The 23,822-nt window shown below is 51.5% G+C and overlaps 1 protein-coding gene across 9 annotated transcripts in view; it reads left to right on the top strand.

Annotated features, from left to right (window-relative positions):
- The window catches only part of GCN1 (GCN1 activator of EIF2AK4), a 59,036-nt gene extending 37,610 nt beyond the window's left edge, over positions 1-21,426 (top strand). For 5 of the 9 annotated variants that reach the window (XM_036353423.1, XM_036353424.1, XM_036353422.1 and 2 more), the window contains 21 exons: positions 2,267-2,487; positions 3,653-3,721; positions 3,908-4,046; positions 4,134-4,330; positions 4,521-4,663; positions 5,907-6,024; positions 6,122-6,337; positions 7,378-7,542; positions 8,965-9,126; positions 9,407-9,499; positions 9,727-9,870; positions 9,965-10,234; positions 10,471-10,584; positions 11,024-11,254; positions 13,146-13,339; positions 13,449-13,563; positions 15,770-15,866; positions 16,248-16,396; positions 17,067-17,171; positions 18,490-18,708; positions 19,198-21,426. In XM_036353423.1, coding sequence (XP_036209316.1) covers positions 2,267-2,487; positions 3,653-3,721; positions 3,908-4,046; positions 4,134-4,330; positions 4,521-4,663; positions 5,907-6,024; positions 6,122-6,337; positions 7,378-7,542; positions 8,965-9,126; positions 9,407-9,499; positions 9,727-9,870; positions 9,965-10,234; positions 10,471-10,584; positions 11,024-11,254; positions 13,146-13,339; positions 13,449-13,563; positions 15,770-15,866; positions 16,248-16,396; positions 17,067-17,171; positions 18,490-18,708; positions 19,198-19,323 — 3,287 coding nt within the window. In that variant the 3' untranslated portion in view covers positions 19,324-21,426. Of the gene's footprint in view, positions 1-2,266; positions 2,488-3,652; positions 3,722-3,907; positions 4,047-4,133; positions 4,331-4,520; positions 4,664-5,906; positions 6,025-6,121; positions 6,338-7,377; positions 7,543-8,964; positions 9,127-9,406; positions 9,500-9,726; positions 9,871-9,964; positions 10,235-10,470; positions 10,585-11,023; positions 11,255-13,145; positions 13,340-13,448; positions 13,564-15,749; positions 15,867-16,247; positions 16,397-17,066; positions 17,172-18,489; positions 18,709-19,197 lie in introns of those variants that run through there. The other 4 variants (XM_036353428.1, XM_036353430.1, XM_036353429.1 and 1 more) reach the window with 4 other exon arrangements.
- Positions 21,427-23,822: the final 2,396 nt, after the last annotated feature.

The following is a 23,822-nucleotide window of genomic DNA, read 5'->3' as shown; positions in this document are numbered from 1 at the left end:
GAATTGACTGACAAGCTCTGGACCATCTCAGTATCATCCAATGTGTTAGGATCTTTGGGAACTTTCTGATCTCATTGCAGGAGACATGAGATAGAGGGGAAGGTTAGGGACAGTTATTCCTCTTAACTGCGCTCTTAGTGTGGTTCTTTCTTGAGTGTTGGGAAGAGGTTGATTTCTAGAAATAAAACCTAGCCAGCTACCTTGTTAAATTTTAAGCTTCAGCATTGGAGCCTCAGTGCCATTCCGTGTAGCTCAGCCCAGGTGTTACTAGATTTTTCTTTTGTTCAGAAAATTATGGGAATTTTTGTTTTTTAGATTAATAGGTGTACTTGGATTTTGTTGGTTTTTACAATGTCTAACAGCCTTGGGGACTGGCAAGGCCTGGAACAGTCTCATCTCTACTGAATGAGTAGAAGTTCCTTTCTTCTTCTTTTTTAAAATATGTTTTTATTGATTTTAGAGAGAGGAAGGGAGAGTGAGAGAGAGAGAAACAAACATCAATGATGAGAGAGAATCATAGATCAGCTGCCTCTTGCACGCCCCTTACTGGGGATTGAGCCCACAACCCACCGGGGCATGTGCCCTTGACCGGAATCGAACCTGGGACCCTTCAGTCCTCATGTCGACGCTCTATCCACTGAGCCAAACCAGCTAGGGCTAGAAGTTCCTTTATTCTGAGAATCCAACCTGTTTTGTGTGTTGTTTTTTTTAATTGACATATAATTTGCTTAATATAAAGTTCACTTTTTAAGAATGTACAGTTCATGCCAAACCGGTTTGGCTCAGTGGCTAGAGCGTCGGCCTGCAGACTGAAGGGTCCCAGGTTCGATTCTGGTCAAGGGCATGTACCTTGGTTGCAGGCACATCCCCAGTAGGAGGTGTGCAGAAGGCAGTTGACCGATGTTTCTCTCTCATTGATGTTTCTAACTCTCTATCCCTCTCCCTTCCTCTCTGTAAAAAATCAATAAAATATATTAAAAAAAAAAAAAAGAATGTACAGTTCAGTGGTTTTTACATGTTAGCATCACACTCTTTAGTTGCAGGGCATTTTCCATCACCTCCAAAAGAAACCCCATACACATTGGCATTCATTCTTCATTTCTCCCCTCCCCCAGCCCCAGCCAGAGCCATTTCTTGTCTCTGTGGGTTTGCCTATTTTGGACACTTCATGTAAATCATACAATAAGTGGCCTTTTGTGTCTGGCTCCTTAGCATAATGTTTTCAAGGTTCACCCATGTTGTACCCTGTACCAGTACTTCATTCCTTTTTATGGCCCAGTGATATGCCGTTGTATATATCGACCACATTTTGTTTATCTGTTTATCCGTTGATGGATATTTGGTTGTTTCCTCTTTTTGCCTATTAAGATCAGTGCTGCTGTGAACCTTTGGGTACACGGTTTTTTATAGACATGTTTTTAGTTCCCTTGGTTAGATACCAGGAATGGGATTGCTGGGACTTATAGTAACTGCTTAACTATTTGAGTCACTGCTAGACTGTTTTCCAAAGCAGCTGTACCATTTGACAGTCCCAGCAGCAATGTCTGAGAATTCCAGCTGCCAGCACTCCTATTGTCTGCAAAACCAGCACTGGTTACAGCCATCTTAGTGGGTATGAAGTGGCATCTCATTGACTTTGATTTGCATTTTCCTAATGACTAATGATGTTGAACATCTTGTGCGTATTGGCCATTTGCATATCTTCTTTGGACAACTGTCTGTGCAAATCCTCTGCCTATTTTTAAATTGGATTATTAGTTTTTTAAAACTGTTGACCACCAGCCTGGGGCTTTATAGTGGTTGAATTCCCTGGGCTTATGGAAAAGGTAAACCAGGTTTTCCTCTTGGAATTCCTTCTGCGGGGCTGATGGTGCTGAATTTGAGAGCTCATTTTATCTGGGCCTAGCAGCTCTGAGCGTGGGGTGCTTCACTCCCTCACTGGTTCAGGGGCCTTTGTTTTCCCAGTTTTTCACAAAACCACTTTGGGTGGCTGCTTCCAGAATAGGGATTATGGTGCCTGAGCAGCTCTCTCAGTGGAGGCCCAGCAGCTCAGGACCCATGGAAGCCTGCCCACAGGAACTCCGCCAGAGCACAGCTTTGCAGTGCAGAGAGGTGACAGCTACCGCCTCCAACCAGTCCCTCCTGTTGGAGCAAGGATTGCTCTTCGCAGACAGACTGGCCTCCCAAGCTGGTGACTTGTGAGGCTCCAAAAAGCAGTTGCCCTGACTCCCTTCTCCTCGATCCCTGTCTCTGTTTGGATATGCAGCCATTGCCCCCGTCCTGCTGGATGCCCTGACAGATCCTTCCAGGAAGACCCAGAAGTGCTTGCAGACCCTGCTGGACACCAAGTTTGTCCACTTCATTGATGCCCCGTCCCTGGCCCTCATCATGCCCATCGTCCAGAGAGCCTTCCAGGACCGTTCCACGGACACGCGGAAGATGGCAGCCCAGATTATTGGCAACATGTACTCCCTGACCGACCAGAAGGTAGCAGCCTAGCTGGGGCTGGCACAGGACAGACCAGCAGATGCTGGTTTAGGGCACAGAGTCCTTGCACAGGAGACACGGGAGTGGAGCACACATGCATTGGGTCCCTGACTGTGTTTGGGGGCAGATGTGGACCATTGTGGCGTGGAGGGTGGAAATGTCGGTTCTCTGGGCATCTTGCAGAGTAGCATTGGAGTCCTCTTTAGCCCAGTTCTCCGGTGAGGCCCCTCCCAGTGGGCCCCTTTTACAGGTTGGGGTACAGGAAAGGTCCAACCTCACCTTTGACCTTTCAGGAGTGTGGGGAAAGTGGCTGAGGCTTTGACTGCTTGCAGTGTTTTCTTGTGTAAAGCATTTGCTTCTGTAAGTGTCTCGGGAAATTAGGGGAGATTGATCTTGTTTGTTTCCTTGTTCCTGAGGCCTTGCTTGTGTGATCTCACCATCTACCTCACCTCTGCTTGCTTTACTGAGCTGTGGGCACAACAGAGAAAGTGGGAAGGTTATATCAATCCTAAAAAATCTGGAAAATTGAAAAACTGAAAAAATAAAAAATGTTATCCATAGTCCTCCAACACTAAAACAATTTCTCTAATGTTCTTCATTACATTTTAAAAATTATATTCCTGAACATCAGCTTATTTCCGAGTTATAATGAGTTATTCCTAAAACTGATTTTAATAATTGTGTAATATTCCAATAAGTTTATGTACTATAACTTATATAATCCTGTCGTTGGTCATATAGTAACCAGAGTTTTTTGCCATTTTAAATGTTGCTGCTGTGAACATAAGGCTTTTTCTATATTTAAAACTGTTCCCTAAGGCTGAATGCTATATTAAGAGACATAAACCTTTAAGGTGAAGAAAGGGAAGATTATATTGCAATTCTAAAAGGAAAATGCAGAAATAATTCCCTAAAGATCCCAGAGGCTGGGCCGGCTTTGGTCCTAGGAGAAGGGCAGGAGGGGTAAGAGCACTGCACTAGCTGGTGGCTCTCTCAACCTCCTGCAGGTGGCCTCGGGTCCCTTGGCGGTTTCCCCTTCCCCTCCTTGTTCTGGGAGCACCCCTTCCAAGTGCTCCTTGTCAGCAGAATGGCGAGGTCAGGGTCCCCAGGAGGACGATCCCAGAGAAGCAGGAGTCAACCCGAGTCACTGCTTGTGTTGTTGCAGGACTTGGCTCCGTACCTGCCAAGCGTGACACCTGGCCTGAAAGCCTCCCTTTTGGACCCTGTACCTGAGGTGAGTCTGGGAGGGGAGGAGGCAAGAGCTTTTTATTTTAGCCCAGTCTCCAGAAAATTCATCCCTGAGAATTTTGTGTTTGTCTGGTGAAGGAAAGGAGCCCGAGGGACCCCTCATTGCTCCTACCTGGTCACCTTGTTTTGAGCCCTCAGCTCCTCCCTATCCCTGCTGTTGGTTACCTGACAGGTGAGGACAGTGTCTGCAAAGGCCCTTGGGGCCATGGTGAAGGGCATGGGTGAGTCGTGCTTCGAGGACTTGCTGCCGTGGCTGATGGAGACGTTGACCTATGAGCAGAGCTCCGTGGATCGCTCAGGCGCTGCACAAGGTGAGGCCAGCGCAGGCCCAAGGGCCCGCCCAGAAATGCCCTTTGGGGGCCTCAGAGCCAGTGGGTTCATTCTGTCTCTTGTTGCAGGGTTGGCCGAGGTCATGGCTGGCTTAGGGGTGGAGAAGTTGGAGAAGCTGATGCCAGAAATTGTGGCTACAGCCAGCAAAGTGGACATTGCACCCCACGTCCGAGATGGCTACATTATGATGTTCAACTACCTGCCCATCACCTTTGGGGACAAGTTCACTCCTTACGTGGGGCCCATCATCCCCTGTATCCTCAAAGTAGGCACCGCTGACCAGCCAGGAGAGCGTACTGAGGAGGGTGGGATGCATGTGCCCTGGGGGGTTGCTAGGGCTGCTGGGTGGGAGGAGTCCTCTTCCTGCTGTCCAAGGAGTCCCATCTCCTTTTGGGTCTGGGTGCCTTGGGAAGGGTGGGGAGGCAGCCCTGGCTGACCCCGCTCTGTCTGCACAGGCTCTTGCTGATGAGAACGAGTTTGTGCGTGATACCGCGCTGCGTGCGGGCCAGCGGGTCATCTCCATGTATGCCGAGACGGCCATCGCCCTGCTGCTGCCCCAGCTGGAGCAAGGCCTCTTTGACGACCTCTGGAGAATAAGGTGAGAACTCGGGCGGAAAGACCCAGCTTCGCATTTTGGGAACTCGAAGAAATAAAGAGCAAAATGATGCCAAGAATGCTCAACTTTCTCCAGATCCTCACTTTTAACCATTTTGTAACCCTCTAGTTTCCTGTAGCAATGTCTTCATTCTGATTCTCTTTTAAAAAAGTTCTCTTTAGTCAGTCCTTCAGTTGTATTACAATCTAAGCTTGTATACTTTTTAATCTGGAAATGTTACTTCTATGGTTTTATTCCAAGGACAGATTTGGTTGAGTGCTTAAGGATGTAGGTAGAAGGCTCTCTGTTGCAGTATTGTTTTTACCATTTGAAAAATTGGATGTTGGTTTTAAAAAGTCACGACACATCCATACAGTGAACTTATCAGTCGTTACGAAGAATGGTAAAGAACAGGGGTCCTCAAACTATGGCCCGCGGCCACATAAACATTTATCCGGCCCGCCGGGTGTTTCTGCCGCCGCTGCCTGTCCTGCTTAGCAGCCGACTTGTCCCGGGCCGCAGTGCACAGGTGTGGAATGTCTGAGGGACAGTGAACTGGCCCCTGTTTAAAAAGTTTGAGGACCTCTGGTAAAGAACCTTTATCAGCTGACACAGGAAGCTCCTCAGCCTCTAGCTGACATTGCAGGTAGATTGTGGCCCAGCGCACGTGGTGTGGACTCAGTGCAGACACTGTGTGGGGGAGTGCTTGTCTGTAGCGGGTGCCCTATGCAAGGGTGTCACCAGAGTGTCAGGACGGTTGCCTGAGTAGCGGGGGTTTGAATGATTGTTTATACTCACATTCTTCATATTATTCTGTATTTTGGAATTTTACGTTTGGATGTGACTATTATTTTTTATGATTATTAAGAACAGCAAACCTCACTTAATTTGAAGAGAAGTTTATCCTTCTAGGCCTCTTCTGATGCCTCCAGTTCTGATGATCAGCATTCCTGATTTCCTGTTAATGCTTCCATTTGTGCTCTCTTTTAAAAATATATTTTATTGTAGAATTTTTCATGCAGTCTTTTCAAAAGTATTTATTCTTTTTCATTATCAAAGTTCATTGGCAAGAAAATAAAGTGGGAAAGTGTAAAGACATGAAAATCGCCTGTAACTTTTCTCCCATTCCAGAATAACCACCTGGAATATTTCTGATGCGTTTCCTCAGTCTCTTTCCTGCCCGGTGCTTGGTTGAGCCCCCAGACTTCCCCTTGCAGCTGTGTGACTCTGTGCTTGGCCCTCTCAGGTTCAGCTCTGTTCAGCTCTTGGGGGACCTCCTGTTCCACATCTCAGGTGTCACTGGAAAGATGACCACAGAAACTGCCTCTGAAGATGATAACTTTGGGACTGCTCAGTCCAACAAGGTGCGTGCCTTGCATCGGTTGCCTTGCTCTTTGGAGGGCACTCATGCTGTGGGGGCCTCACCTCCCCTTGTTTTCTGTTCCTCTGTGCTGGCTGCAGGCTATCATCACTGCCCTGGGGGTGGACCGACGGAACCGGGTGCTGGCAGGGCTGTACATGGGCCGTTCGGACACCCAGCTGGTTGTGCGGCAAGCATCCCTGCACGTCTGGAAGATCGTGGTCTCCAACACCCCCCGCACCCTGCGTGAGATCCTGCCCACGCTCTTTGGGCTGCTGCTGGGTTTCCTGGCAAGTACCTGTGCAGATAAGAGAACGGTAAGTTGCTCGGCCTTGCTTCTGACCCCGCAGCCCTGATGCCTACTAGTAGAGGCCAGCAAGTCAGGTCTGCAGAGACGGGGAGAGTACTTAGTCATTTAACAAATACTTATTAAGCATCTGCTGGTGTAAGACCTGGCATATAATAGAGAAGAAAGGCAGCCTCATTGCTTGTCCTCACGGAGCTACACTGGTAGAGGAGATGGATGTGAATCAAGTAATCACACAGACAGATGCAGATGCAGCTACTGCAAGTGCACAGGGCACTGCAAGTGCTCACCACAGGGCCATGCAACCCAGCTGGGGGCCAGGAAAGGCTTCTCAGGAGAAACGGTGCTTGAAGATGAAAGATGAGTGAGCACCGACCAGGTAAGGAGGCGACAAAGGACTATTTCAGACAGGGATCGTGCTGTAGATACAAGGATGGGGTGTGCAAAGGCCCTGTGATGGGCAAAAACATGGCCCACAGTAGGAAAGAGCAAAGGGCAGTGGGTCTGGAGTGAGAAAGCAGAGACCATCGTGGTGTGACCTGACTGATGTGCCGGGCTAGGGGGTGGTGTTCCTGTTGGGAGGAGGGGCCCAGCCTGGGCTGATAGTCACTTCTGCCCATCTCCTTTGGCCCACACCTCTTATCCCTGGCAAACAAACTGAGTATTTGGCGCTAAAGGGTTTGCATGAGGCCTCGGAGCAGATGGGTTTTTTCCTAAAGCATCTGTTCCTAATTCAGTTTGTCCCCTTGGCAGAAGCACAAGTTTAAGTGACTTCTAGGCTGCAGTTTTCAATCCAGGGAAATTGGCCTTTGACCAGGCAGCATTTCCTGTTCACATGTGAGGTGCCAGCTCTTGCTGTAGGTTGTGTAGGTGCCTAAGGCACACAGCGATAATTTTATTATGCAGTGTTGCAAGCACCCTGGGGGGCTCTGCGGGAGTAAGAACATTTGGGGAAGTTAAGCCAGTGACTCAGATAAAGTCTAGGAGGTTCCAGGGCCTCATTCTGGAGTTTGCAGGGAGTTGATATCCTGGCCTGATCTCTGCTGACAGATCGCAGCGCGGACATTAGGAGACCTCGTCCGGAAGTTAGGGGAGAAAATCCTACCCGAGATCATTCCCATCCTTGAGGAAGGCCTGAGGTCTCAGAAGAGCGACGAGCGGCAGGGCGTGTGCATTGGGCTGAGCGAGATCATGAAGTCCACCAGCCGGGATGCCGTGAGTGTCTCCTAAGCGCCCTGTAGGCCTTGCACCTGCAGGTGACTGACTCACAGCTGCTGGGGAGGTGGCAGGAGAAGCGGCGCCTCCACGTGAGGACACGCGACCCTCACTCCAGAGGGTGCTGCTGGCGGGACCACGTGTGGACTGCAGTTCTCTCCTCAGCTTTCCTAGCAGATTTTCTGGCTCAGATCTAAGCAGGTTTGAGGCCTTGAGTGGCCTTTGGAAATGGAGATCTTTTTCTCACCATTCTTGAGGTTGCTCCAGATTAATCCCTTTTGTGTCTCTGTATCAGTTCAGTTAAAATGTGTGGTGCCCTGAGTGGGGGGTTGGGGGGGCAAGGAGGGCATGCGTGTGTGTGAGTGGTAGGGGCGGCGGGAGCAGGAGGGCCTTGCCCTTACTCTTAGATGCTCTGAATGCCATCACCAAGGTCAGGCCTGCTGACCCCACAGCCAGCTTCTGACTGTAGACAGTTCAGATGCTTGTAAGACTAGACCCTCAGAAGGAGCAGAGCAGATGAGAGTCAGTGCCCGGTGGGTGGGGATGTGTTGTCTCCAGCAGCGGTACTGTTACCATAGTAGCGAGAACAGTCAAGAGGTTTGGAGTCCTTTCCACTGACCTTACTTTATAAGGTAATTGACCCCGAAACATTCCTGGGGGTAGGTTGAATGTGCATACAGGCTGTCGATTGGGAGGAAAGCAGCACAGCCATGAAGTGGGTGGCCAGTCAGAAATGTAAGCATGTGGCCAGTTACTTAGCCAGGGCACCCTCACCAGATTGACTGGCTCTTTCTCCCGTGTGTATCAGTGTAAGTATTACATTTGGGGTTTATATTTGCATTTGGCAAAGGATACAAACCAGTTCTGTCCCCAGATAGAGTTGTGATTCATTGAGGAGCTACCGAGTCCCCTGAAGGCTGAGGCCTTAGGTGGCAAGGCCGACATGTAACCAGCCCTTGGGTTCATAGTGAGCTTTGCTTTGGTGGAATCAGTTACAAGGGGAGCAGAGCTGTCCTTGGCCCCATTGTAGCCCTAGGACTTCATAGAGGAGCAGGCTTTTGAGTTCAGCTTGAAGAACTTGGGGTTTTTCGAGAGGGTAGGCAAAGGAGCGAGTTGGGGGAGGGAGGCCACGTCGGAAGGCCTCGCTGTGGGAAGGAATTTGGATCCTGTAAGAGATGGAGAGTATCAGGAGGACTCACCTTAAAAATCAGGTGCTAGTGGGTCCGTGGGTTTAGACTCCTCGCAAGTAAATTACACATCCTCTCTGCTTCTGTAGACTTGCACGTTTTCATAGGAAGCAGCTAAGTTAAAAGCCATGGGAGTGGTGGTGGCCGGGCTGGGCCAGAGGTCCTCGCCGCCCGCCCTCGCCTCCGCTCCCTCCTTGCCTCTGCCGTATCAGGCACAGTGCCCGTGCTGTTGCAGGTGCTGTATTTCTCCGAGTCCCTGGTGCCCACGGCAAGGAAGGCTTTGTGTGACCCCCTGGAGGAGGTCAGAGAGGCGGCAGCCAAGACCTTTGAGCAGCTGCACTCCACCATCGGCCACCAGGCGCTGGAGGACATCCTCCCGTTCTTACTGAAGCAGCTGGTGAGTGGCTCTGCCGCACACCCACCAGTTTGGCTTTACTATCTCTGTAGAACGCGAAACTCGGGGGCCTTCTCATGCCAAGGCAGCCGCAGTGTGGGCACAGGAAGGTGGGTGCAGTGGTAACAGATTGAGTTCTGTCTTCTCCTTGGACAGTCAGTGAATGTGGGTGCAGTGGGAGGAGGGAGCAGCGTGGAGAAGGAAGTCGGTGGTGGCTGGTCCAGACAGCAGAGGTGGGGACAGGAGCCAGCGCCTCAGTGTTGCCCCCAATCGCCCTCTGCAGGATGATGACGAGGTGTCAGAGTTCGCCTTGGACGGTCTGAAGCAAGTCATGGCCATCAAGAGTCGTGTTGTGCTGCCCTACCTTGTGCCCAAGGTAAATCCCACCAGCAGCAACTCCCTCTGACCCAGAAGCCACAGGCAGCGCATTCCTGGGGCTGCCGCGAAGACCGGTTCTGCGCTCAGATGCTGGGGGAGGCGGGCGGTGGGTGCAGGACGCCCTGGAGCGGACACTACGCCCTGAAGAGCGGCCTGGCTCTGCGGAGCCTGGAGCAGCCAGCACAGGCAGCATTCCTTGCGTTGACGGTGTTCGTCACTCCACAGCTGACAACTCCGCCCGTCAATACCCGGGTGCTGGCCTTCCTCTCGTCAGTGGCAGGCGACGCCCTGACCCGTCATCTTGGCGTGATCCTCCCAGCGGTCATGGTGGCTCTGAAGGAGAAGCTGGGGACTCCCGGTGAGCAGCTGGTGAGTGTCATGATCACTCCCGCCGGCTTTCTAACAGCCGTCCGTCCTGCCTTGGAGGAGGCATGCTCAGCCCAGGTGTCCCCTGTGGTTTCAGGAGATGGCCAACTGCCAGGCCGTGATCCTCTCGGTAGAGGACGACGTCGGGCACCGGATCATCATCGAGGACCTGTTGGAAGCCACCCGCAGCCCTGAGGTGGGCATGAGGCAGGCCGCCGCCATCATCCTCAGCATCTACTGCTCCCGCTCGAAGGCGGACTACACCAGCCACCTGCGGAGCCTGGTCTCGGGCCTGATCCGTCTCTTCAACGACTCCAGCCCCGTGGTTCTGGAGGAGAGCTGGGATGCGCTGAACGCCATCACCAAGGTCAGGCCTGCTGACCCCTCAGCCAGCTTCTGACTGTAGACGGTTCCAGATAATTATAAGACTAGACCCCCCAACATAACCCCTGCGTACCTGTCACCTAGCTTCAGCATCTCCCGTTCAGGGCCAGTCTCCGTTATACTCCCCCAGACCTCCCCCTGCTGTAATGTTTCCAAGCAGTCTTGAGAGGGCTGTACTTACCTCTGACAGCCTCTCTGCTTTTTCCTGGCTTCCCACAGAAGCTGGATGCTGGCAACCAGCTGGCACTAATTGAAGAACTCCACAAGGAAATCCGGTTCATAGGGAATGAGAGCAAAGGCGAGCATGTGCCAGGGTTCTGCCTCCCAAAGAAGGTAAGTCAGGGCTCATGTGCAGGGTGCTGTGGGCATGCGGCCTTCCTCAGCCTCCCCCTCAGGCCCAGGTCTGCGTGGGGCGCCTGGAGCAGCTGTGTGTCAATCTGACTGTGCTCCAGCTGCTATTCTGCACCTTCACAGACAGCGTGTTTCTTCCCGTGGTGGTCACATGGGGACAGGGTTTACGCTGGGGGTGAGTCACAAAGGTGACAGCAGTGCGTGTGCCTGTGTGATAGGCCAATTGGGGCTCTTTTCTTCTGGCCACAGCAAGTCAGGACTATTCCCCAGCCAGCATCCTCTCAGGCTGTGATCCTGGCAGCCGAGTCAGTCTCTCCCATGGCGCTATGGAGAGGGCGGCTGATAGCACCTGCTTTTGGTGGGCGGACACCCGGGCCCAGTGCCTTGGAGATTTGACTCTCGCATGTGATTCTCTTGCCAGGGAGTTACATCCATCCTTCCAGTGCTGCGGGAGGGAGTCCTGACTGGCAGCCCAGAGCAGAAAGAGGAAGCAGCCAAAGCTTTAGGCTTGGTGATCCGCCTGACCTCAGCTGACGCCCTGAGGCCCTCCGTGGTCAGCATCACTGGCCCTCTGATTCGCATCCTGGGGGACCGGTTCAGCTGGAACGTGAAGGCGGCTCTGCTCGAGACACTCAGCCTCTTGCTGGCCAAGGTAAGGGAGTGATGGGTTCATCCTCTTTGTCCATGGGGATGTTAGAGACCAGATCTGTCTGCAGGAGGCTGGTCCAGGGTGTCATGGGCAGAGTGACAGCTCATTCTGGAGAAACAGCAGAGCAGAGGGTGCTGAGACCTTGGGCTGTAGACTCACACTACACACTGCTCAGTTACAGGCCCACCTCTTAGAAGCTGTGTGGCCGCAATGACCTCTGAGCCTGTTTCCTCTCCTATAGTTGGAGATTGCTGATGCCGCCTGCCTGACTTAGGGCTGTGAAATGGGGACTTCGATGAAATAGCGTCGATCAGCCATTCCTCATGTTTTTCGGGGCAATAAATAAGCCTTTAGACTTAAAAAACGGATAGACAGAGTCAAGATTTGTTGTGGGGGGAAAAAAAAAGAAAAAAAGAATTCTTACTTGAAGTTTGGAAACAAAGGCAAGCTTACAATTTTTAGCTTTTCTTTTCCTTTTTGAAGAAAGGTGTGGGGAGTAACTTCCCAGCTAAATGGGAATGTGAGCACCCAGCCTTATTCTGTAGAAAATTGAGTCTTTTTTAAAAAAAAATTACATGGCTTTCTGTGCTATTCTTTTCTGTGGTGATTTTGCAACTCTGCATACAAATGGAGCCTCCCTCAGGGAATGTGTCCCTTACACCACGGGTCAGATGCCACCTATAGACAGATGGTTCCCACCTCACACCCGTGCCAGCCTCGCTCCCGGGAGCCTCCCAGCGGCTGCCAGCTCCTGGCCCCAGGTTTCCAGGCAGCTGCTCTGAGTTTCCCTTTTACTGAAAGGAAACCCTTGTCCTGGGCCTGTCTGCATTTTGTCACGAGTGCGCCTGCGTTTCTGTAGACGGGCAGGGATTAAACTGGGTTTTTAAAAAATGTTATATTTTTATTGATTTCGGAGAGGAAGGGAGAGGAAGAGTGAGACAGAAACATCAATGATGAAAGAGAATCATTGATTGGCTGCCTCCTCCATGTCCCCCACCGGGGATTGAGCCCACCACCCAGGCATGTGCCTTGACTGGAAATGGAACTGTGACCTCCTGGTTCGTAGGTTGATGCTCAACCACCGAGCCACACCATCTGGGCTAAACTGGATTTTTAATGGGAAGGTTGACCATGTGTACAGGGATGACTTTCGGAGGTCTCTTGTTTCGTAGGGTTGTTCTGGGAGGGAAATGACAAGTGCTCAGTAGGTGGTACCTGCCCTTATGCACCTAGTTTGCTTCCCTGTCTTGGCACTAGAATCGATCTTCAGTGGTGCTGACAGCCGCCGCCTGCCTGCTGCTTAACATATTCGGAGTCCGAGGTTTTTTTTTTGTTTTTTTTTTTTTATAAATATATATATTTTTTCTTTTTTTTAAAATATATTTTATTGATTTTTTACAGAGAGGAAAGGAGAGAGATAGATAGTTAGAAACATCGATGAGAGAGAAACATCGATCAGCTGCCTCCTGCACATCTCCCATTGGGGATGTGCCCGCAACCCAGGTACATGCCCTTGACTGGAATCGAACCTGGGACCCTTCAGTCCGCAAGCCGACGCTCTGTCCACTGAGCCAAACTGGTTTCGGCCGGAGTCCGAGGTTTAAAGTCATTGCCAAGCTGACGGCTCCCTCAGTGGGGGTGCTCCTCCTCCTACCGCCCCTCCCCTTTTTCCTGTGCCGTGAAGGAGGCCAAAGCAGAGGAGGAGGCTGCGCATGCCCTGTCTGTGCTTGGCTGTCCTCTCTTACGGGAAACCTGTTCTTAGCCTGTGAGAGAGCTGGGCCAGGGGCCAGTTCATGGTGGTCTGCTTTCATGCCTGTGGTGATGAGCTGCTTTCATGCCTGTGGCACACTTGGACTCCACCTCACTATGCTCTTGGGTGTGGGTTTTCTCACAGGTTGGGATAGCCCTGAAGCCCTTCCTGCCCCAGCTGCAGACCACGTTCACCAAAGCCCTGCAGGACTCCAACCGGGGGGTGCGCCTGAAGGCTGCTGATGCGCTGGGCAAGCTCATTTCCATCCACATCAAGGTGGACCCCCTCTTTACAGAGCTGCTGAACGGGATCCGTGCTATGGAGGACCCGGGTGTCAGGTGAGGTGCCAGTAGGGGAGTGCTGTGGCCGGAGGAGGCCAGGCAGCTGCTGAAGCAGCCCTGGGCCGGTGGAGGGAGCAGCAGTGAAGGAGAGCCATTGGTTCTGCAGGGACACCATGCTGCAGGCCCTGAGGTTTGTGATCCAGGGAGCAGGGGCCAAAGTGGATGCAGTCATCCGGAAAAACATCGTCTCGCTCCTGCAGAGCATGCTGGGACATGACGAGGTACGGCTGCAGGTGGGCGGGGCTAGTGGGCTCTTCTGTGCTTGGCATCTCCGTTTTGTATTAGAAGAACTTGGTACACTTGCTGACTGGTCAGCAATCATAGTCATTCCTGACATTTGTATCATTCTTTATAGTTTGCTAACGTTTGGTTGTGAGCACAAGGCAGGTAGTATTGATATTGAGACTCTGTTGGTTTAAAAAAAATTACTTACATATATATATATATATATATATATATATATATATTTATATTTGATGGATTTCAGAGAGGAAGGGAGAGGGAGAGAGAGATAGAAACATCAATGATGAGAGTCATTGATTGGCTGCCTCCTACATGCCCCCTACTGGGGATCGAGCCTCCAACCTGGGCATGTGCCCTTGACCAGAATCAAACCTGGGACCCTTCAATCCCCAGGCTAACGCTCTATCCACTGAGCCAAACTGGCTAGGGCTCTGTTTTTTGAATATGTTTTTATTGATTTTTGAGAGAGAGGAAGGGAGAGGAATAGAGAGAAACATTAATGATGAGAAACATCGATTGGCTGCCTCCTGCACACCCCCTACTCAGGATCGAGCTGGCAACCTGGGCATGTGCCCTGACTTGGAATCGGACCAAGGACCTCCTGGTTCATAGGTTGAGGCCCAACCACTGAGCGATACTGGCCTGGCAAGACTCTGTTATAGACAAGAAAAGTAAGGTTTTTAAAGTCCCAGATAGCTCATGAATTTGGTCTCTTAATTTTAAACAAGTCACACTCCCCCTCTGCCCCTCATTTCCCCATTTGTAAAATAAAGCTTCATTTTTTGGTTCTGGAAACACTTGCTGAGCTGAAGGGTGGTCACAGCCCTCAGGGAACTGTCTGGTGTCTGTCCCAGTGGGAGGTGTTGGCACAGTTGGAGAGAGTGAGACTTGCCTGGTCCACGCCTTGCCAGCGGTGGAGTCAGAGCAGAATCGGGGCCCTGTGACTCCTGGTTCTGTCACAGTTCCGTTCGTGTGGTCTTTCCTCACCCAGTCCGGAGGCATTTGTTAACTGTGACAGGCCCAGAAGGAGCTGAGTCTATGGATAAGAGATTTCCTTCCCCTTTGACAAACAGCCCTCTGTTGTGTCGTCTGACTCACATCTGTGGGGCTAATCTCTGGAGAGAGGCCTTGAGTTCACGCGTCCACTGTGTGTGCCCCGCACGGGCCGGCCATTGTACCTAGCACGTCTCCTCCCGTCTGGTCTGATCCCCAGCCGCCTGCTGAGTACAGCCTGCCTAGGGGTTTAGATGGGAGACTACTTTCTTTTGGTCATAGTCTGCCCAGGTTTTTACAGGGCCAGCAACCTTGCAAGCAAAAGTGAGCATTTAAATCAGTTTGCATTTCACCACAATGCAGCTTCAAATAGCTCCTGTTGGAGAGAGAGGGTGTCAGAAAGCCCGTTAGCCTTGCCGGGCACCTGGGCTTCGGCTGGGAATTCTTAGGCCCAAGTGCCTGCAGACCATCTCCTCCCCCTCAGAGCTTGCCGGCCTGGCGTTGGCCTCCCTGTGGCATTGAGTCCCCGGTTGGTTGGGTGGTGTTTTGGGGGAGGCCCAGTAGGTTGGCACTTACTGATAGCACAGAACCTCAAATCCAGCTCAGTGTCCCATCACTAGCTGACAGGGAGGAGCCATTTGTGTGTCTGGCTTGGCCTTTACTTATCTTCTTTGGGTTGATTAGTGGCTCCAGTGTGACTCCCTGTGAAAACCCTAATAGAATGTAGGTGGCAGTGGCACACCGACATAGTAGAGAGAGAGCACACAGGATTGTGGGGGGAGGGAGCTGAGGGGTTCTCTAGCTGGGTGGGCAGGAGCCTCCCCTCTCTAGCCTCCCCCTGCCTCACAGGGCTGTTGACAGTAATTGAGATAATAGTGTCGAGCATTCAGACTTCCTAAGAAGCAAGGTGCTGTGGAAATACAGTCGTTATTGCTGCTATGATGGAGGTTACCATTTGCCCACACTGGAGTTTCTGTAATTAAGTGGAGTGCTGGGGTGTAGTGTTTCACTCTGCATCAAGCGGCAGTTGTAGTGAGTGGCAGCCCCAGCCTGGAGGAAGGGCTGCAGTTCGAGTGCCCGAGTTGCTTTGTCCTTCTTCCATGCCCTTTGTCCTGGGCACTGTTGCCATGGTGACGATGGAGCTGGTGGGACAGCTTGCACCGCCTTTCAGTCCCTTCTCTGCTCTGTCAGGACAACACTCGCATCTCCTCGGCCGGATGCCTCGGGGAGCTGTGTGCCTTTCTGACGGAGGAGGAGCTCAGCACAGTCCTCCAGCAGTGCTTGCTGGGTAGGTCTCTCTTGCACGCTGTGGACTTCTCCTGGGGGCTCTCAGCCCTGGGGGAGCTGTGGGTGTGCTTCCCTTTCCCCTCAGAGGGTCTTCTGGCAGCTGCTCTAGCCTCTCCAGGGGTTCCAGCTGCTAAAACAAAATAGAGTTTCCAGTGCTCCTGTAGCCCTGAGTGTCTGCTCAAGGACCCAGCTGCACGTCTGAAGGGGTTTGTGAGACCCTCTCCTTAACATGCCACTTGGGGCAGGGAGGCCCATGTGCAGTGTGCGCTGGGTTTTCCGCCAGGATGAGTTGGCACTCTAGTCTCAGAGGTGGGGCAGGCCCGAGGGTTTGGGGAGGGCATGCTGTGAAGTGCAGGGCGACCCCCATGTGTCCTTCCACCAGCGGACGTGTCCGGCATTGACTGGATGGTTCGGCACGGACGGAGCCTGGCACTCTCCGTGGCTGTGAATGTGGCTCCTAGCAGACTCTGCGCAGGCAAATACAGCAGCGACGTTCAGGACATGATCCTCAGCAATGCCGTGGCAGACAGGGTAAGGCGTGGGGGCAGCAGACGGCCCCCCCTTCCCCAGCAAAATTCCCCTGCCAGAGCCTCACTGACAGCATGGTGTGGGGAGGGACCCAGACTGGGTTGTGGGTAGTCAGAGGCATGGTTCACGTTTTACCGTTTGTGGTAACTTGCTGTGCCCTTGGACCAGAACTTGCTCTCTCTGGGCCCCAGTTTCATCATCTAAACCAGCGGTTCTCAACCTGTGGGTCGCGACCCCTTTGGTGGTCGAATAACCCTTTCACAGGGGTCGCCTAAGACCATCCTGCATATCAGATATTTACATTACAATTCATAACAGTAGCAACATTACAGTTATGAAGTAGCAACGAAAATGATTTTATGGTTGGGTCACAACATGAGGAACTGTATTTAAACGGCCAGAAGGTTGAGAACCATTGATCTAAAAAGTGAGGAGTTTGGGTTGAAGCACCTAGAGGTCCCTTCTAAGGAGAAAGTTTCTGATCCCTGTTCCTGGAACCAGTGATGCACGTGTTGTTCATCTGCCTCAGCCAGGGCAGCCTTGGGTATAGGGCTGAGGAGGCTGGGGGTGCAGAGCAGGATCCCGGCCATCCCTGGGAATGGGGGTGCCTGGCCCCGCTGCCCCAAGGAAGGAGCTGGGTGCCGCCCTGCCTAGCTCTCTCCTCCCTCCACAGGTCCCCATCGCGGTGAGCGGCGTCCGGGGCATGGGCTTCCTGATGAAGTATCATATCGGGACAGGAGGGCAGTTGCCTGCCAAGCTCTCCAGCCTGCTCATTAAGGTGAGGGGCTGGCCTGCTGTGGGAAGGCCCACGACCAGGAACACTGGGCCCCGCCCAGGCCCGCGGTGCTCAGCTGTCAGGGCTGTGGGAGTGGTTCTGTGTGCGTTTTTCTCTGGAAGAGTGCCCGACTTTTTGTCAGAGTCTCAAATAGACCTGACACCCCAAATCAAGTTAAGAACTAGTATTTTAAGCATTTTTTTCTAGGCATCCCGACTTTATAAAACTAGGGACAGATCTGGGATCAAATTTAAATAAATCTCTTCCCTTGTCTCCCATTAGCTGGCATGGCACTTATGAGGGTGGCTCTTGCGGGGTGTGTAAGCCGGGAAGCCAGATAGTGGGGTGCCTCACGGCCTGTGTAATAAGGCATGCTTCACCAACATGAATGGATACACAAGTCAGAACCAGAACCTGGCCCTGGCCAGGTAGTGCAGTTGGTGAGAGCATCATCCTGATATACCAAGGTTGCAGGTTTGATCCCCAGTCAGGGCACATACAAGAGTCAGCCAGTGAATGCATAAGTAAGTGGAACAACAGATCTGTGTTTCTCTCTCTTTCTCTCAAATCAGTCAGTCAAAAAAAAAAAAAAGAACCAGAACTGCCTTTTGAGAGGTGTGGCCAAGCCTGAGCCTCTGCCTTTGTAGCCAACTCCCAGGTGTTGACCGTGCTGGAGGTGCACGGACCTCGCTTTGAGTAGTGAGGTTCTGCAGGGTGATGGTCCCCACCCTGCAGACTCCCAGAACCCTCCTGAGTTTGCCGCCCGATTAGATAGAGCCCGTGTGTGGACATCACCCTGTTTGCAGCTGTTCATCAGCATTTGTTTACTGAGGACCCGCAGTGCACCCTGCTGGTTGGACCTGGAGGTGTAGAGATAAGTGGGCAGACAAGATCCCTGGAGTTGGAGATGCACAGAAAGCCCGGGGAGGGTCCTAACTTAAGTGGGGCTGTCAGGAAAGACCTCTGAAAGCTGACATTTCAGCTGAGACCTGAAGGATGGATGCAAAGGCACCACCAGTGAGGATGTGGGGCAAGCACATCCCAGGCAGTGGGACCAGCCAGTGAAAAGGTCCGAGGCAGGAAGGCAAGTGGCATGTTTGAGGAAGTGGAAGCTCGGTGTGGACAAGAGTAGTGAGCAGGGGGGAGAGTGGCATGAGATGAAGAGGGAGTCGCCCTGTCACCTTCCCATGGGAGGGAAGGTGGCAAACAGGAGCAGTGGGGTCAGTTTCCATGATGAAGTGGGTGTCAGGGCGGACGTTTGGGCTTCTTGGAGAAACAGATGGGATGCGCCTGCCTAAAAAGCCTATATTCCTCTTCATAGTGTCTGCAGAACCCATCCAGTGACATCAGGCTGGTGGCTGAGAAGATGATCTGGTGGGCAAACAAGGACCCGCTGCCTTCCTTGGACCCCCAAGCCATCAAACCCATCCTGAAGGCTCTTCTCGACAACACCAAGGATAAAAACACTGTCGTCAGGGCCTACAGTGACCAGGCGATTGTCAACCTCCTCAAGATGAGACAGGGCGAGGAGGTGTTTCAGGTGGGAGCCGGGGGCTGGAGGGCCTCCCAGGGCATGCTGTGGGCATGCGTCTGCAGACCTTCTGCATGACCGTCTCAAACATCACACTTTTCCCTGCCCACCTGTATGCATGAGTGTGGAGGGACAGATTGCGATCAGGGACTGATCTCATGCCTGAAAACTATCCTCTCTTCCTGTAGTGTCAGACTTCTCTTAGCAACCGCCCTTTCTTCCAATAAAATCTCACATGGCACCCAAATCTATGGAACATGCCAGCCGGGCTGCCTGTTGGAGCACAGATCCCTGTTCACTCAGTCCCTACCGCCGGGCAACCTTCAGAGCACTGAAGGCTCACCCTGCCTCGCCATGTGGAAAGCGTGGAGTGGTTTCCTTGGTTTTCCTCGATGCCCTCCGTGGTTCTAGTTCTGGGGTCACCACTCATTTTTGTCTTTGGTTGGAGAAATCTGAGGCCCTATTTCTGACTGTCTCCCCGTTCCGTCTTCCCCACAGTCCGTCTCTAAGATCCTGGATGTGGCCAGTTTAGAGGTGCTGAGCGAGTGCAGCCGAAGGTCGCTGAAGAAGCTGGCCGGCCAGGCCGACTCCACGGAGCAGGTCGATGACACCATTCTGACATGATGTGCTCTGCGTCAGCATTTCAGCTCCACCTCTTTGTTCAGTGTTTTCATTTTTGAAAATACGCTGGTTCCGATGGGGAGCTTAGGAGATGGCATACCCAGGAAGTATTTTCCTATATCAACAGACCACAGCCAAAGCCTTAAACCCACACACACCTGAAGATTGCCTCCCTTCCTTTTCTGTGGAGAAGAGAAGAAAAAGCACATGTGTGAGCCTCACCAGATGGTAGCCGGTAGCTGGTCCCCAGCTTAGCACGGCTGGTCAGACTTGTGGCTCTCCTGTGCCTGAGCTCTGGTTGCAGAGCCAGCGCTACCAACCTTTTGCCTAGATCCTGAGTGGGACGCCGGACTGTAGAGGTTTGCCTCGTGTGGTGTGTCTTGGTGTAGCTTTTCAGTATTGTGTGGCCTGATTAGATCTGACCCCTGTCCAGTGAAAGTGATACTCATGAAGCCTTGCAGTTCACAGGTTGGGGGGGGGGGGGGGGCGGTTTAAAGGCAGGTTGTTTGAAGGAGGAATGTGTAATAAAGGCTTTGATTTAATCTTTACGTAAGCCGATTTTGAATAATCTCCAAACATCCAATAAACACGCAGCTTCCTCCATCAGAAATAAGGCAAGACTGGCAGCTGTTTTCATAAGCATTGGCCACACTGATTTCTGGGCGTCTCTCCTACTCTCGGAGTCTCAGAGATACCTACAGACTCTCTGTCCTGAGGTCGGGTCTGGAAAGGGTGCAGCCAGGCCTGTGACTGCACCCGGGGTGGAGGATGCAGGGCTGGCTGCGCCACTTCCCTGCGCCACTTCCCTGCTCTGTCCTGACTCAGGAAGGTAGGGAGCTGCTGTAGTCAAGTTTTAAGAGCGCTCCACCCGCCCTGTGGAGTGAGAACCACGCTCCTGCAGGCAGAGGACTGGCCAGAGGAAGACAGAGTAGCGGTTTAGCATCTGTCTCCTTTATGAGCAACTTCCTTCCTCCTGTTCTTAGAAGGCTCGTGATCCATGCGTCCTGTCTGAAGGAGCACGCCCCTCTGTGCCCAGTGACGCAAGTTTTTCTGGGCTGTTTCTCTGGTCACAATACGGAATAAACAGCTATCAAAATGACTGGCCAGAGCTGTAAGAGGAAGAAGAATTAGACATGGTGGTAGCAAACTCCCTTTGTAAAAGGTCTCAAGTGCTATACCCAAAAAAGCAAGGCTTTGCTTAACAATGTGTCAGAGGTATCCTTGTGACTCAGCACTTCGGATGAATTCTAAGGTGACTTCTAAGATATTTCTGACAAAATCCTTGCTGTCGGTGCCTGAGGCTTATATGTCACAGCACTTCCTATTTTCTTGTAGCAGGCATGGCCTCACCTGGCTCAATGTAATTGTAGAGTCCCAGGGCTGGAAGGGACCTTGAGAGGTCAGCTGTCTCCATAGCCAAAGCAGCCAACTGTCTCAGTTTTTGGTAGCCATGGTAACTGTAGCTGTTCCCTGCTTCTGGGATTCAGATGGTCATCGCATATGTCCAGCAAGCTGTGTGCATATATGGTCACCTCTCCAGTTAGCTGTGGGGAGGCTGACGAAGTTTCTGGGGGAGGGCCTATAGGCTGGAAACCTTGGTTAAGCACTAAGATGGTTTCAGTGTTTCCTACAAGATCTTAGGGTTGATACTTGAGTCCACCTCGTATTCAGTCCACAGTCTGAACTTAGAGGTGAGAGATACTCAGTAAAATCTAAAGGAAAATGCCAGCTTCCAGTTCCAGAAACTGTTCAGCATGGATGGGGACTCAAGGCTCCAGAGCTTGCTGAGTTACATTCCCTGAGTCTGGAGGGAGGGCATGAGCTGCCAGGAAGTGAGCTGTGTAGGGCTGTCCCAGACACGACAATGGAGCGGACCAAAAGGACCTGGTCAGCCCAGGTCATAGCACTCCTGAGAACAGCAGCCCAGACGGAACACCCTGGAGGAATGGCGCCCGGCAGCAGGGAAGCAAAGCTGTTGGCTCTGCCGAAACCGGTTTGGCTCAGTGGATAGAGCGTCGGCCTGCGGACTGAGAGGTCCCGGGTTCGATTCCGGTCAAGGGCATGTACCTGGGTTGCGGGCATATCCCCAGTGGGAGATGTGCAGGAGGCAGCTGATCGATGATTCTCTCTCATCGATGTTTCTGGCTCTCTATCTCTCTCCCTTCCTCTCTGTAAAAAATCAATAAAATATATTAAAAAAAAAAAAAAAAAAAAAGCTGTTGGCTCTGGTGGTTGGTGGAGCTGTGTAGCCTTGGGCGAGTCATCCAACCTCTCTGGGCCCACTGCTTGTCTGGATTTGGAACGAAAGCTCTAAAGAACTCTTGTTTTCAAAGTTATCCTTTAGGGATTAACCCTTTGCGGTCGTATTAAATTTGGACATGGGTGTTGTACTGGTCGGAATTAATTTCCATTGAAAGAGCAGTGATACATAACATGCAAGATTATAAGGATAAACAAGATTTATTAATTCTTTTTTGGAACTACGTCACTGCTAGTAGAATCACTACAAACGTTATCACTTTCTACGTCAGTCAGTATTCAAGGTGCCAAAATAAAACTCTTCATCGTTACTTTCAGATTCGCAGTACACTTCTTTCGGTAACTTTCTTTTTGCCATTTTGGAGTATTCTTTTGAAATATCTTAACAAGCGAGAATGCCTAATTACAGTTAAACATAATTTGCAAAGCTTTATTTGAAATTCTGCGAAGTATCTCCGAAGCTTGTCGATTTCTTCGCTCTCAAAAGGCGACTGGCTCGCCACGGAGTTTTGCATGGCGAGTGTGGAACGACCGCGTTTGTTTATATTGAGTTTCGATATCTCCGATTTGTCGGGGCAGTGTTTTGGTTCGTGACAAGGTCACTTAGACACTTAAGAGCCTTCAGAGAAATTATGAACTGATACATGAATGAATAGAGTTAAGATTCGTACGGTTCCTTGCTGTGGTGGCTGAGAGCAGGCATAGGATCGGAACGGTAAAAAAGCTTTGGTGGCTGAGAGTAGACAAACGACCGCAAAGGGTTAATAGTAATTGTAACAGATGAATTTTTTTCTTCTAATCTTTCAACCCATGAGATGGTTCTCGTTACTGTTTTCCAGAGGAAATTGAAGCAGAGAAGTCACTTGCCCAGAGCCAGAGAGCTAATCAATGGCAGTCCGTCCCCCAAAAGTAAGACTCCCTAGCCTTCCTCTTCCTTCTGTGCTGGCTGGTTAGGCACCAGCATTTTATTCTTTCAAACAGTGAGTGCCTCCCGACTTTTCCGGTCCTGGCACACAGGCAGCGCAAGTCCAGGGGCAGCAAGTCCAGGCCTGATCAATACCTCACCCCCTTCACAGGGCACTTGCTGGGAAAGTCTTTTGGAAGGACATTCTCTCAGACTCCCAGAGAGAGTCTGTTCAATGTTCCTCTCGGGTGGGGACTCCCGTCTTTCTGTCCCGGGCCTGAAAGGCAATGACAAGTCTTGCCCTTAGCTAATTCAGGGGGAACTAAACAGCATTCTCAGTCCTTCAACTGACTCTTGAAATGTCTGGAGTCCTGAGCATTGAGATTATTTTAAAATGTGGAAGAGTGTGATATCACGTTCTCTCTGGAACCAAACCTCCAGGTAAGTCCGTGTGCTCCCGCGCGCGCGCACACACTGCCACACACACACACACACACACACACACACACACACACACACACACGGCCACGCTGCTGTGGTGCAGAGGGCTCAGGAGAGTCGCAGGGACTTGGAAACATTTTCTTGGGGCAGATTTTGAAACAAGACTGGCAGGAATGTTTTTCTTCTAAGTATGGTTCTGTGTGGACGTGCCTGAAATTGCCTTCAAGCCTTTCTAAATTAGAACAATAGAAACAGGAAGCAGCCTAACTTAAAGATCTAGATTCTGAATGTTTTTAAGGAAATGCAGATAGCACTTTGAAGTTCTAGTACAGCGTAGTACGGACTCAGAAGTCAGGTGTGAACCTGAACCTGTGGCCTAGAAGTGAGCTGGGTGACCCGGAGCATGCCCCCTAGCCTCTGAGCCCACGTCCACACCGTACCCTCACGGGCTTGTCCGGAGTGAGACAGCTGTGCACAGGCCGGGGGCACAGCAGGTGCTCATGTGGCGTCACTGAAGAGAAAGGACACTAGCTTGGTACCCATTCCCACCCGCGGTGCCACAAGGACTGGCCTCACATTCAGGAGGTCATTGCTGGGCCCGTGATTTGCATATGTAGTGGTAACTTTCTGAAGCTGACGTTTGAAAAGCTAACAAACACGTTTCTTTGAGGAATGACAATTACTGTGTTTGACTACGTGAAACACCGAATGACGGTGCACAGATGGTTCCTCGCTGTGCCTGGGCAGGAACGCCTTTACCATCACTGTAAGCGGTGCTTCCAGCACATGTGTGGGAGGCCAGGAGGGCTGATCCTTCTTTTCTGAGGAATAAAGTTGAGATACAGCCTGGCTGGTGTGGTTCAGTAATTGAGCATCGACCTATGAACCAGGAGGTCAT

This window comes from Myotis myotis, unplaced genomic scaffold, assembly GCF_014108235.1.
Source record: "Myotis myotis isolate mMyoMyo1 unplaced genomic scaffold, mMyoMyo1.p scaffold_m19_p_20, whole genome shotgun sequence".
NCBI classification, from domain to species: domain Eukaryota; kingdom Metazoa; phylum Chordata; class Mammalia; order Chiroptera; family Vespertilionidae; genus Myotis; species Myotis myotis.
Note: the sequence above shows the minus strand (reverse complement) of the source record. Positions and strands in the feature narration are given on the sequence as shown.